This window comes from Dama dama, chromosome 24, assembly GCF_033118175.1.
Source record: "Dama dama isolate Ldn47 chromosome 24, ASM3311817v1, whole genome shotgun sequence".
NCBI lineage: Eukaryota > Metazoa > Chordata > Mammalia > Artiodactyla > Cervidae > Dama > Dama dama.
This window is the reverse complement of record NC_083704.1, coordinates 63342613-63355822: the sequence shown is the minus strand read 5'-3', so window position 1 is coordinate 63355822 and position 13210 is coordinate 63342613. Positions and strand designations below refer to the sequence as shown.

The following is a 13210-nucleotide window of genomic DNA, read 5'->3' as shown; positions in this document are numbered from 1 at the left end:
GCTGGAGGCGTGTGCGTGTGTGTGCGTGTTCTCTGCAGACCAGCCCGCCTCAGGACGGCTGTGTGTGTCGGGGGTGGGGGTGTGTGGGCAGGGGTAATGGGGGCTGTGCCGGGACGGGGCGCAAGGCGGGGGCCTGGCAGGGGCGAAGCCGCGGGCATGGGCGCACAGGTGTGCAGGAGACAGCTGGCACGGCCGGGCTGGAGAACTTGGACGCCGGCCTGAGGAGCGGCTGAGGATTTCTGAGCGGGGTGCTCGGGTCTTTGTTCTGGAAGGATCTCTGGCTGCCGACCGAAGGGCAGATCAGAGAAGGAGCTGGCCTGAGAGCCTCGAGGCTTGTGCCAGGAGGCCGGTCCCGGGCCTGCTCCGCCCCCGCGCTGGGGTGCCCACCGCCCTGGCAGGGTCCAAGGCCCGCCGGGGGCTCCGGGCTGCAGCCTGGGAACAGCCCTGCCACACCTGCCCTGGCCAAGGGGGGCGGGCGCCGTCGCTGGTGCCGGGGGGTCCCCAGGCGTGACGCAGCCCCGCACCAGCTCTGCCTATTCCAGGCGACCTCGGGTGCCTCTGCCCAGGCCGCCCCATGACCCACTCTCTGTCTGATGCTCACAACCAAGTCACTTCCTAGTTCAGCATGGTTTTCTTTTTCACTTTTAAACAAAGTCCTTCCTTCCACACGGCACCCTGCTTTCCCTCCCCACACACCCCCGGTCGCCAAAGCCTTAGCTGCATTGTAATTTCAATTTACACAGTGTGGGGAAGATTTCTGCAAAGGGTCCTTTTTTGTTTTTGAAGAATTCATCATTGCTGCTAAGAAGCTTAATATAAATTAAAGGAGGAATTAGGCAACATTAAGACATCAAAATAGGGGTGCGGGCGCCCACTGCCTCGCCTCCGCCCATCAAAGGGCCTCGTGGACCCGTCGAGTGCGGGAGCCTCCGCTCCCGGGCGGGCCTGTCGCCGCCACCTCCCCGATTCCCTTTGTCGCAGGGACAGCGGAGCACACGTCTGATAAAAGCTTAATCACCTTATCTTTTTAAAGCAAATTGCATCTTTGTTTACATACGGGGTCCATAGCAGGAAGGGAAAGGAGGGAAACAGGCCCCCTCCGCCCAGCCCGCCGCGCTGGAGGCTGGGAGCGCACGTGAGCAGCTCGGCCTCCTGGAGGAGGCGTCCAGAGTCTCCATCCCCCCGAGTCGGGGTTCGGCAGGAGGGGAGCCGGGGGTGCCAGCCCTCAGGCGGCTCGGCCCTGCCCGCCCGCCCCGCACCAAGCTCACTCGCCTCCCACGCTCCACCGCACTCCTTGGCCCAGGTCAGCCCCGGCCCAGTCAGCGGCCTCAGCCACACCCGCCCTGTCCAGAGTGGGGCTCCGGCTGAGCTCAAGGTCCCTGTGTCCCTCTGAGCTCCCGTCACCCCACGGTGTGACCCCCACAAAACCCCCCACCCCGGCCCCGGCGTCTCAGCTCTGCCCAGAGCTGCTTACCCCAGGAATGGCTGGAATGGCTGGACTTGGGCTGGCCAAGGGGGGCCACCGAGGGGGCCGGTGACCCCCAGCCCCTTGCAGGGCTCGGTTCCCACTGGAGGGTGCGGGCCGCCCACCAGCGTGGAGGCTCCTCTCCCGGGCTGGCCCCTGACATGAAAGCCACGCCAGCAGCTGGAGGCAGTTTGGCGGCTTTGATGGCCGTGTCGGGGCGGCACCCACGGCCCGGCCTTGGGAAACAGCACGGCCACATTCTTCCCTGATTACCGAGCCCAGCCCGGCCAGTGGCCTCCAGCCCATTGTGCCTTTGTGTAGGGCTGGCGCTCGGTGAGAAAGGCCAGCCTGGCCCTGGGAGAGTGTCCCCAGGGGAGGCCGCGGGGAGCAGCGTCGCCCCCAGGGTCACACCCGCCGCCCCCAGGCCGCCGGGGCCGCTGGTCGGGGGTGGGGCAGGCCGGCCAGGCTCTGAGAGTCCCCAGGTTTAGGGATAAGGGGGAGGGTCACCCTGAACTCAGGGGGTCCCCAGGTTTAGGAAGAAGGGGCAGGGTTGCCCTGAACCCGGGGGGTCCCAGGCTTAGGAAGAAGGGGCAGGGATGCCCTGAGCCCAGGGGGCGTCCCCAGGTTTAGGAAGAAGGGGCAGGGACGCCCTGAACCCCGGGGGTCCCAGGTTGAGGGAGAAGGGGCAGGGTTGCCCTGAACCCAGGGGGTCCCAGGCTTAGGAAGAAGGGGCAGGGACGCCCTGAACCCCGGGGGTCCCAGGTTGAGGGAGAAGGGGCAGTGTTGCCCTGAACCCAGGGGGTCCCAGGCTTAGGAAGAAGGGGCAGGGATGCCCTGAGCCCAGGGGGCGTCCCCAGGTTTAGGAAGAAGGGGCAGGGACGCCCTGAACCCGGGGGGTCCCAGGCTTAGGAAGAAGGGGCAGGGACGCCCTGAGCCCGGGTTTGGGAGCTGCGTGAGCCTGGAACCTGGCGGCGCCCCCTCCTGCCCCCCGCCGGCCCGGGGCACGGTCAGGGCCCCTTGCCCCGTGGGCAGCGTTTCCCACTGGGTGGTCCCCTGGTCTGTGCACCCAGGCGGGACCCCACTCACCCTCTGTTTTCATCTGACACACCCGCTTAAACCCGCAGGCCAGACCCCGTCCCCACCCTTGCCCCTGACAGGCCACTGGGGAGCTCCTGCCCCTTCTCAGACCTGAGCTCTGAGGACGCACCCCCCGTCTCCGCCCCGTGTCCCCAGGCCAAGAGGACTGTGTGCAGGCTTCCAGGTGACCACCGACACCATGACCTGCCTTCAGTCCACGCCACTGGCCACTCGGCCGTGGGAAAGGCCCCCGCGAAACAAGGCGGCTCCGGGAGCATTGCCAGGACCCCAACAGCCAGCTGCCCCCATGGACCATCTCTGCTGGTTGGCATCCTGGCCTTGGGTCCAGGCCGCCCCGTAGTGGAGCAGAGGGAAGCAAGGCCGGTGTCTCAGGACGGCAGATAGACAGCACGTCCTCGCCCGCGTCCGGTGAACTCGCGGCCCCGCCGCTCCGGTCGGCACGAGGTCTGTGCCGTGTGTAACGAGAGCCCTCGCGGCGAGATGGCCCGCAGATTGGGCCGCGCCTGTCTCCCCGTCGGGCGCGGACCCGGGAGCCCCCGCCCCTGCAGCCATCAGACCTCGTGGCACCAGAGGGCCGGGGCGCCCGTGCCGTCTGCCAAGGTCTGTGCCAGCCCCCACCTTGCAGGAGGAGCCCAGAGGCAGAGGGCACCTGCCGGCCTGGCGCCTGCAGGAGGGCTGGCCCGGGGCCCTTCCCACGCCCCGTGCCCTGGCCCAGGGCCTGCGGTTCCACAATCCGCTGCCCAGCGGGAGCCTGGCTCTCCGGGGCAGCGGGCCCCTCGGCCACCCCATCCCGGAGCCTCGTCGGCTGAGCGCCCAGCCCCCCGGGGGGTGCAGGCTGAGGTGGGCGGTGGAGAGGCGGACGGAGCCCCTGTGCAGGGGTAGGGCCGCCCCGACCGAGTCTGCGGTCGTCCCCGTCCAGGTGCCCGCGGCTGCAGGGCTGGGCACCGCTGCTCCTGGGGCTGGCCCACCGCGGCACCGTTTCCCACAGTCGGCCTCGGGTGGACGCCCCCAGCTCCCAGTGATGGGCTGGGGGCGGCAGCCTGCATTCAGCCCCAGATGTGGCCCAGAGTTCACACCCCCCCCCCAGCCCAGCCCCCTCAGACCCCGCTCCCCACGGGCATGCGGGGGGCATGGGGCACAGGGGTCCTCCTGGTGTGATGCAGGTGGGCGCTCCTGCTGGCTCCGCCCCTCGGGGAGCCAGCCAGTGCCCGGGGGGGGCGGGGAGGACCCCGCCTGGACAACCAGCCGGGGGCCTGTGGCCGATGGAGGCCCTTGTTGTGTGTCAGGAGCGAGCACCGTCCTGGGGCACGCGGCCTGCTGGGACCCTCGCTGCCCAGAGGGGCGGGCACAGCTCCTCCCACAGGCCCCCAGCAGGGTCACGGAGCTCAGGAGGGAGCGACCGGCCTGGGGTGCCCGCTGGTGCGGGGCTGGCCCAAGCCTCAGCCGGCCCCCCCAGGGCTCTCGGTAGGGTGGCCCCTGCCCGTGGCCCACAAAGAGGCTGCCTCCTGCTGCCCCCAGGCAGGCTCCTCGTAAAGACAAGCCCTGCAGAAAGGGGCCCTGGCGCTGGGGAGGGCAGGGCGTCCGTGCCGAGGAACAGCATCGGCCGTCGTGAGCGTGGTGAGGGTCCAGGGCTGGCCTCGGGGACAGAGAGCAGTGGGCGGCGGGGCACCAGCAGGAAGCGAGCTCTGCCGTCGCTCAGCCAGCAGGGGAGACAGAGGGTCTGCACCCGGCGTGGGTGCTTAGAGGAACCAGGGAGCAATGAGGGCCGCCCCACTCGGCCTGCAGTCGGGGGACAGCGTCGGCCAGCACCCAGGGAGGGGGCGCCAGCCAGAGCTCCACGGCCCCTCCTTCCGCCCTCCAATCCATCGGGGTCCTGGGGCAGAACCCTGATGCTGCCCGCAGACTCACCGCGGGCGCGCCCTGGGTGGGAGAGTGTCTCTCAGGTCTCAGGTGAGAGTCAGCGTGAGCGCCCGGGGCAGCGGGCCATTCATGGCAGGAGAGGACACGGCCAGCGAGCGCAGGGCTGCCCCAGGGGCGTGGGTGCAGGGTGGGTGCTGGCAGTGGGCTGGGAGCCAGTGGGAGCCTCGCTGAGCACCAGGCCAGAGGGGCTGGTGGCCTGAGCAGCATGAGGGGGTGCGGGGTCGCAGGAGGGGCGGGCCCGGCCAGTGCTGGGGTCCTGGCTCCATCGGGGGGCGGGGTCACTGCAGAGTCGGGGACCCAGTGGAGTGACGGGCTCCCCCTCTGTGCCTTGCAGGTGGCCTGAGCGCCGAGTCCAAGAGGATCCTGACGTCCGCCCTCAAGAAGCGGGGCCGTGCCAGCCGGGGCGAGGCGGCCAAGCCGGAGGAGGCAGAGCGGCCGGAGCCCGCCCAACCCGTGGGCCTCAGCCTGTCCTTTAAGCGCTACGTCTTCGACACCCACAAGCGCATGGTCCAGTCTCCCTGAATGCCTGCCGGCCCCCCAGACCCGGCTAGGCCGCATTGCCAGATGTGCCTCTGCTTCTGGGCACCCCCCGGAGGCCCTGGACGGGCTCTGTGCCCGCACCCCCGTGCCTCTCGCCGGAAGAGCCATGTCGAAAGGCTCAGGGGGTCCCAGGCTGCCCAGCTGGCAGCTGCAAATAAACGCCCGTGGTGCCCACCTGCTGTGCTGGTCCCTCTGCTTTCACGGGCGCCCCCTCCCTCCCAGGGCGAACGTCAGAGGAACTGCCAAGGCTCCTGATGGGCCTGGGGCCGCGGGAGGGACCCAGTGGGCTGAGGGTGTCCACGAAGCGTCAGGTCCTTGGGCAGCCTGGGTGGCCCCGGGGTGTCCTGGACCTTGAGAGAGCAGCCACGTCCAGGGAGGGCACGTCCTGGAGGAGCACCCGTAGGGTATCTGGGAGCCGCAGGGGCCAGGCCAGTGCCATGGGCGGGAGGCAGGCTGGGGGCTGTCCCCACATGCCAGGACTAGGAGCTCTCAGGTAGGTGCTGAGCCCCCCAGAGGCCCCCCAGAGCCCCTCAGAGCCCCCGCAGAGCCCCCCAGAGCCCCGCAGAGCCCCACCCGGCCTCCTCTGCCCCCGGCAGCCCTGCCGTCCCTGCGGACACTTCACAGGGCATCCAGGCATTTACAGACGTCTGCAGGACGGACAAATGCTGCAGCGACCCCGTGTCTGGCCTGCGGGTAGACACAGAGGCCTCGCTTTTACCCTGGTAATCGGCGCATCATGCTTTAATTTGCAGACACGGCATTAAAAGTATTACCAGGGACAGGTTGTGATCAGTGACTAGGGCCTGGTCAGCCCTGAGCCAGGGCCCTGGGAGGGCAGGGTGCCATGGGCCTGCCGGACCCGTGCACGTGGCCGTGCCAGGCGGGAGGTCAGCGTCCAGGATGGTAGCGGAGGGCCAGGCAGGCAGGGAGGGTCCAGACCCGGCCCCCACGTCCCAGTCAAGAAGCCCCCGCAGACCGTCACCGACTCCCCCATGCTGGCCAGACTCCGGGCCCTGCTCCCATTCAGCCCCCACTGCTGCCTGCACGCATCTCCCCAGGACGGGGTCCCCAGGGGTGACTTCGGCAGAGGCCCCGCGGCCCCCAGACCGGTACACTCCAGGGGAGCAGCGGCCCCAGGCGGGAGGTGGACTCAGGCGGGGACGGTGAGGCACAGGGCGGGGGCCCCCGGCCACGGCGTGCAGCTCCAGAGCAGTGTGCCTGCCCGTGTGGCCTGCGGTCCGGGAGGAGACGCTATCAGGCCTGGCATCAGTCGAAACCTGAGCGCCCCAGCTGCGTCGGCCGGGCACAGCCTTCAAAAGGGGCGCACGGCAGGTGGGCGGGCAGCTGGGGGCGGGCACCCTGTGCTCTCGCGGGCAGTGCCCACTTCCCGTGGCTCCGGGCACCCTCAGACCTTTTGTGTCTCAGGAAGAGAGGGCCCTGCAGCAGCCCGTGACATCTGCACCCGCCCCCACCTGCCGGGTGCCCTGGGAAGCAGGGGTCCAGTTTAGAAGTGGGGGCCGCCCATGCGCAGTGCAGCTGGGCTTTGCACCCAGGGTCTGGATGTCCGCAGAGTTCCCCACCCTGCCCCAGCACCTCCGCCGCGGCCTCAGAAAGAGCTGCCCGCAGGGAACGGGCCAGGGGCAGGCGTCCTGCCACAGGCTCGCTTGGCGGGAGGGGCAGCCGTGATCCGCAGGCCCCCGGCTGGCTGGTGGGACTAATGCACCAGCCGGGCGATAAGGCTTATCTGGAAGCGTCTCTGGAATCGAGACTCTGATGGAAACAGGCTTCTGGGTTAATACAGTTTTGACAGATAAAGTCTCCTCAACGGGAAACCCCGGGGGCCAGGACAGGCAAGGGGGCAGCTTCTGTCCTCGCCGGCCCCTGCCGGCTGGCGCGTGCCCAGGGGCCCGTGTCTGGGGAGGGTGCCCCGTCCGGGGGCCCTGCCCGTGGGAGTCATGTCGTGGGAGTGGGGTGACAAGGCGGGTGTCAAGTCTGGTGTGCACAGGGCAACAGCGTTTCCAGGCCAACTTGTCCCCGGGGCCTGGTGGGGTGGGCGCGGGGACTCGCCACCCCATTGCACACACCCGAGCTTCCCCAAGGGGGCCCAGGCCTCCTCACAGTGGCTGGAATTTCCAGGCTCCCTTCTGGGGCTCAGGACTGTCCCTGGCCATGGCCTCCCAGCTCCGACCTCAGCCGTGCCTGTCCCCCTTGGCTGTGTGAGGCGGGGTGAGGTCATGTCCCCCAGCCCTGGCTGGGCCCCTGGGAGTCTCCACAACAGCAGTCCTGATTAAAGAGAGCAGGGCCACTCAGCCAGCCCAGCCAGGGTAAGGGCTCGACGGCTGGGAGGCAGCCAGGCAGCGGGGTGCCAGGCGTGGGGTACCATGCCCCCCGGGGCAGCTGACCCCAGACCTGGGCCTGCGGCAGGGCAGGGAGACGGGCGCAGCCGTCGAGGCAGTGAGTGTCAGCTCAGCGTTCAGAGGAGCCCCCAGCCCCCAACTTCCCACCAGCTCTGGGCACCCCTCGCCAAGCCCCAGGCCCTCCCAGGGAGCAGGGGCCTCTCGGGTTGGAAGCGGACCCCCAGGGCGGGCTGGTGATGGGCCAGCAGGGGCAGGGCTGGGCAGGGGGTGGGGGGCGTGCAGGTTGAGGCCGAGTCCCCGGGGAGAGAGGGGACAGAGGGGACAGGGTTGGGAAGATGCCTGGGGCTGGTCAGTGCGCACTTACTGAGCACCTGCCCTGTGCCCCCGGCCCCCCAGGCCAGCAGGTTAGAGGTCGTACGCCCACGGGGTGTTGCTCAACGCCGTCCCCCTGCTCCGTTATCACCAGGTCTGGTGGGGAGACAGCTCGGCAGAGAGAAACGGCCGCTTCCTGCGGCCACAGCTGGGCTGCAGATAAAGGGCGGCCGGGAGCCCAGCCGACCACCCGGGCTGCCTCCCACCTGATCCCCCGGGGGCAGCCACAGACTCAGCCCGGCCCCCAGCTTCCCACAGCCACCACCCAGCAGGGCACCCTCCCCCCAGCCACCGCTGCAGCCTCTGAGCCCACCCTGCAGCCTCGGGGGGCCGGGGGAGGTGAGGGTGGACCAGCCAGACACAGGACCCGGGCTTCCCCGGAGCCCTGGGGGCCCAGCTTCCCCGAGGCCTCCAGCCGGGCCCCGAGCACGCCGACCCCCGCTTCAGCCCAGGGTCCCATCCAGGCCTGTGCGGGCAGGACCTGTCTGGAGGACGGGCGGGCAGCCCAGAAGGAGGGGCCGCAGCCAGGCGGGGCAGGGGGTTCTGCAGGGCCTCTGCCCTTGGCACCAGGGGCAGACGTCCGCCCCGAGGTGGGGCCCCACAGCAGAAGGGGTGCGGGACTCCTGGACGTGCTGAGCCCAGCCCCACGGCTCCCAGATGTGGCACCCAGGGGTGGGGGGTGGGGGACGAAGCCAAACGGGAGAGGAGGGAAATCGGGGCGTGCTCTGAAGGGCGGGTGGGGCGGGTGGAGGGGATCTGGACGTGGCTGGAGATACTTGGCCAGGGTGAGTCCGGCGGAGGCGGTGGGGCCCCCCCGGGGGGCAGGCAGGGTGGGCAGACTGTTGCACAAGGGGCAGGGACTGGCCTTAATCAGATGTGGGCTTCTGGTCAGCGGCGCCTCCTGGTTCTCAGGGCTCGGGGGAGTTTGGGTGATGGGCACTCCCACCCCGATACCTGCCCGTGCGGGGGGACTCCAGCCGGGGACCAACTGGGGAACAGACACCCCGCTTCCTGGGCCCCCTCCTCACAGGGAAACGGAGGCAGACGGGGGTCCTCTGCCCCTCAGGGCGAGTCCCGGCGCAGAGTGGGGTCTGGGTGCGCGGGTGGACACAGGGCGGGCCGCGGCCACCCCCACCCTGTGGACGCCGGGTGGGCCGCTGATAAGGAGAGACAGTTGTCAGAGTCACAGGGCGCCGCTGATAAAGAGACAAGCATCTCCCAGTGGGCGGAGGCGCTGGGAGGGGAACCCCCGGGGGTGCCCACAGCTCGGGTGGAAACACTGAGGCTGTCGGGCCGGCAGGGCGCCCCCCACCCGCCCCCGGCTGGAAACCCTCACAGCGAATCCAGGGGCCAGGCCTGGACAGGGGCGGCCAGCCTGAGGTGCCCACAGGCACGAGTGTGGACGTTGGCGGCTCCCGAGGCCACCCTGGGGGCAGGGCTGAGCCGGGACCCAGGCCCACCCTTGAGGCTGCAGCTCAGAGGCCCCCGGGGTGCTGGGAACGGGGAGCTACAGAGACAGTGAGAAACGAACAGAGCAAAATAGCAGGAGAGAAAGAGAGATAGACCCCAGGGGAGACAGTGGGGCGGACTCTGAGAGACACGCAGAGGGCCAGGGCACCCTGAGAGCTGAGTGCACCCCGGGGAGGGCCCCAGAGACGGTGGGGGGTGTGGGGCCTGGGGCCCTGCTCCGATTGGCCGGGGCTGACTGCAGAGGCAGCCCGTAATTGATTCCCTGGGAGGACGGGGATCATTTCCATGCAGAGAATTAAGATTTTCTTCCAAGATGGAAATAAAGATTAATTTGCAATTTCCTTCCTCACTGCACACAGAAGAGCGGCTCTGCTGGAGGCGGGCTTAAGCGGGCAGGTGGGCCGGAGCAGGGCGGGCGGGGGGCGGCCTCCCCGGGGAGAGCAGCCTCCCATCAGGGCCCCGAGGGGCAGCCTGTCCCCCGAGGGCTCCCGGCTCTGGGCCCCTTGCTCATGGCACCCCCACCTCCCGGCCTCCACTAGCCGCGCCAGGCACACCAGCCAAACCCAGGCCAGGACCCAGACCAGGCCCCCCGGAGAGAAACGCTGGGTCCCCACGGCCTCCAGCTCTGCACCCTCCACTGGGGCCCAGGGGCAGAAAATGGTAGCCCGGGCGCCGACGCCAAGGACACCACACCCAGGTTCCCGAGCTGGGCATCCCAGGCTTGTCCCCGACCAGCAGGGCACAGGGGGCCACACCACGCCCTCCGGCCTGTCCAGGCCCGCTCCCTGCCTGCACAACTGCTGAGTGAGCCCAGTCTGCCTGGGCCGAGGCCCACCCATAGCTGGGCCCCATGACCCCAGGGCCCCCGTGAGCGGCCCCAGCACAGGCCAGGGGCTGGCGGTCTTGTCCGCGTCTCTGCGGTCCCCTGGGCAGTACCCCTGGGGGCACCGAGAATCTGACCTCGGGCTCTCAGCCAAGTGCAGCTCTGAGTCCTGCTGCGCTCGCCTCCGCTCCCTGCCCACCCTGTGCTGCCTGGCGGCCTGCTGAGGGCCCCGCACCCCGGGGTGTGGGCAGCCTGGAGCCGGTCCACCGTGGGCCCCGCGCCCCGGGGTGTGAGCTGCCGGAGCTGGCCTCCGCGCCTTGTGCCAGACTCTCCTGACGGTGACCTCTGCATGACCTCCTCCAGCACACGAGAAGCGGGAGGAGCAGCTTTACGAGCGGGAGGCGGGCGCATTCCTCCCGGGTGCAGCCCGCCGGCCTTCGCCTATCTCCCCATCACCACAGGACCGAGGGGCCGGCTGCCCCCAGAGCCCCGAGCACCCCTCCCCAGCCCACCTGTGGACACCACGTGCTCCAGAGCGGGCACGTCACCCGACCTGCGTGCCCGGGCCCCCCGGGCCAGGCGGGGCCCACTGCCGCAGCCTCTGCTTGCACACCTCCAGACACGGGGCGATCCGCCCCCAGCCGAGACAAGCAGCCCCTCACGGGGGGACGCCACGGGCTCCGAGTCTGCACCTGCAGCTCCCTGCCCCCAGGGCTGGCCTGCGGGGCGGCATCCCCCAGCCAGCACCTCCGAGAAGCCCACCCTGCCCTCATCCCCCCGAGACGCCTCGGCTGCCATCGGCCACTGCCTGAGGTTCTTTGCTTCATTGATTCCTTTGACCAGTAACAGGACTGAGGTCTCCTGCGTGCTGCCCGGGGCCTCGGGGCCTCTTGGAATGGCCTGCCCCCTCTGAGGGGCACCAAGAGGGCGGGGACAGCTGCTGCCCTGGCCTCAAATCTGGGAGTCCCAGTCCGGCCTCTCTCCAGGGAGAGTCAGCATCCCGGTCCTTCCTGCAGGTTCCATGGGCCGCCTGCCCCGGGGGTCACGTGGCCCGTTCCCAGACCCCACAGCCACCAGACCCTGCTTTCAACGGCACAAGCAGATGTGGGCCCCAGCAAGACGAGGGTCCGGTGGGACCTGCCCTGCTGGGGAGCGGTGAGGATGGGGGGGTGCACACAGCAGGTGCCCACCACGCGCTCCCTGGCCACTGCCAGGGGGTCTCCTAGAAAGTGAAAGTTACTGCCCCAAAGTGGGAGCGGCGCTGACGTTTATCAGCTGATGAATCAGTAAGCAGCACGAGCTGGGTGCACCCACACACCACCCGGAATGCTGCCCCATGAGATACGGTCACCTGAAACGTTGCTCGGTGATGATAGCGGTAACAAAGGGATACAATGCTGATGCCACGAGGACGGGCCTTGCAGACACTGAGGAGAAAAAGCCAGACACTCAGGAAGCCGTGTTCTGTGATTCCCCACGTGCGGGCTGCCCAGAGCAGGCGACTCCGTGGAGACAGGGCGCGTCCTCGGGCCAGGAGAGGGTGGGAGGGAGAGGGCGGCGATCGTGGGGGACAGGGTTCTCTTCCAGGTGCTGGGCAGGATCTAACGCTGACTGTGGTGATGGGGCCAGCTCGGTGACTGCACGGAAGCACAGAATCACACGCGCGCGGAGTGAGCTGAGCCGTATGTGTTACATCACAGGGAAGCTGTTTTAAAAAGTAGCAATAAAGTTACCATCAGTTCAGTTCAGTTCAGTCGCTCAGTCGTGTCCGACTCTCTGCAACCCCATGAATCACATCACGCCAGGACTCCCTGTCCATCACCAACTCCCGGAGTTCACTCAGACTCATGTCCATCGAGTTGGTGATGCCATCCAGCCATCTCAAAAGTTACCATATGACCCAGCAATTCCACTCCTAGGCCGGCACCAAAGAGAGCTGAAAACATCAGTCCACAGAAAGAGCTGAAAACGTCGGTCCACGTGAAAGCGTATGAGTCAGGAGAGCGGAAGAGTAGGGAGGACCCGATTCTCTGATGAGTGGAGAAGTGAAACGTGGAATTAAATAGATACAGCCTCCACAAGGATGAGCCCTGGAAACAGGCTCAGTGACAGAAGCCAGCAGCAAAGTCACACATCAGATCGTGGCATTTTCAGAAGGGTTCCCAGGGGGCAAGCCCACAGTTGTAGACAGCAGGCTGTGGTCGCCAGGGGCCGGGGGGCCTGGCCGGGGGCAGTGACGGCTCGTGGGTGAGGCTCCCTTTTGGGGACAAAACGTCCTCAGCTTAGAACGTGGTGATGGTTGCACCACGTTGTCAACACACGAAAACCACTGATGTGTCTGCTTTCATTGGGGAGCTTCACGGCATGTAAATTCTGCCTCCAGTTGGTTAACACTGTGCTCCCAGCCTCACAGCCGGTCCTCGGCAGTGGCCGCACCCCATTCGGTCCTCTCTGATGGGAAGCCAGCGCCCAGCCCCGGGGGCTGCGGGACAGAATGCGCCCGGAGCCTTGGCGATGGGGGGCGGGGACGGGGACACCCAGAAACTCCTGCACGGCCTGGCCCGGGCCCCGGCCGCCCGCTACGCCAGCCCGCGGTGGCTGTCGGCTCCCAGGGCTGCAGGAGAGGCCGGCAGGGTTCTGCAGGGGGAATCATGTTGTTCTTGTTTTAAATCACTTCAGCATTTGTCGTGTTTATTAGGGAACTAGTTTAAACATGTGAAACATGCACACAGCACAACACAATGCACTCCCACCAACAGCCACGTGGGAAGTGATTCGTGGGGGCAGTCTCCAGCCTGGGGCCCTCCAGGCTCCGCGGTCGAGCCTCTGCAGACCCCCGGCCTGCCTGTCGTTGTGGGGAGCAGGCCACCCCCTCCTTCCCTTTCCCAGGCTGCAGGATCAAAGCTCACCATCGGGACCAGAGGCGGGGGCCCTGAGTGCATCCGAGACTCTGAAAGTCTGCAACTAGCTGTGTTTTTTGGAAATCATTGCTGGCTGCGTACAGAGAAAAACGCGCCTTTCACACACACAGCTTGTTAGCCTGGGGAAACGCACTCGGTCCTTTGCAGTCGAGTCGCCCCTCCAGATCCTGCCGGCGCCCGTGACCTCTCATGCCACGGTCAGATTTCTGCCCCTACGGTCGTGCGTCGTCTCGGGGGTCCCGTG

At 68.1% G+C, this 13210-nt stretch overlaps 2 protein-coding genes across 4 annotated transcripts in view; both read left to right on the top strand.

Moving 5' to 3' along the window:
• The window catches only part of EEFSEC (eukaryotic elongation factor, selenocysteine-tRNA specific), a 111893-nt gene extending 106696 nt beyond the window's left edge, over positions 1-5197 (top strand). For all 3 annotated transcript variants that reach the window (XM_061129024.1, XM_061129021.1, XM_061129022.1), the window contains exon 7: positions 4818-5197. In XM_061129024.1, the coding sequence (XP_060985007.1) occupies positions 4818-5005 (188 nt within the window). In that variant the 3' untranslated portion in view covers positions 5006-5197. The remainder of the gene's footprint in view (positions 1-4817) is intronic.
• On the top strand, positions 5130-10958 carry LOC133045607 (collagen alpha-1(I) chain-like). The gene is made up of 11 exons (XM_061127789.1): positions 5130-5190; positions 5246-5516; positions 5620-5745; positions 5904-6355; positions 6449-6502; positions 6614-6731; positions 7847-8342; positions 8783-9270; positions 10156-10364; positions 10409-10465; positions 10507-10958. The coding sequence occupies exons 1-11, from the start codon at positions 5130-5132 to the stop codon at positions 10956-10958; spliced, it is 2784 nt and encodes a 927-aa protein (XP_060983772.1).
• The last annotated feature ends 2252 nt before the right edge of the window (positions 10959-13210 follow it).

Excerpts from the sequence above, each read along its gene's own strand:
- LOC133045607 (XM_061127789.1), top strand. The coding sequence starts at position 5,130 with ATGTCGAAAGGCTCAGGGGGTCCCAGGCTGCCCAGCTGGCAGCTGCAA. Across the intron at positions 6,503-6,613 it reads CACCCGCCCCCACCTGCCGG|CACCTCCGCCGCGGCCTCAG; the intron begins GTGCCCTGGGAA and ends ACCCTGCCCCAG. Across the intron at positions 10,466-10,506 it reads GGCGGGCGCATTCCTCCCGG|GACCGAGGGGCCGGCTGCCC; the intron begins GTGCAGCCCGCC and ends CCATCACCACAG.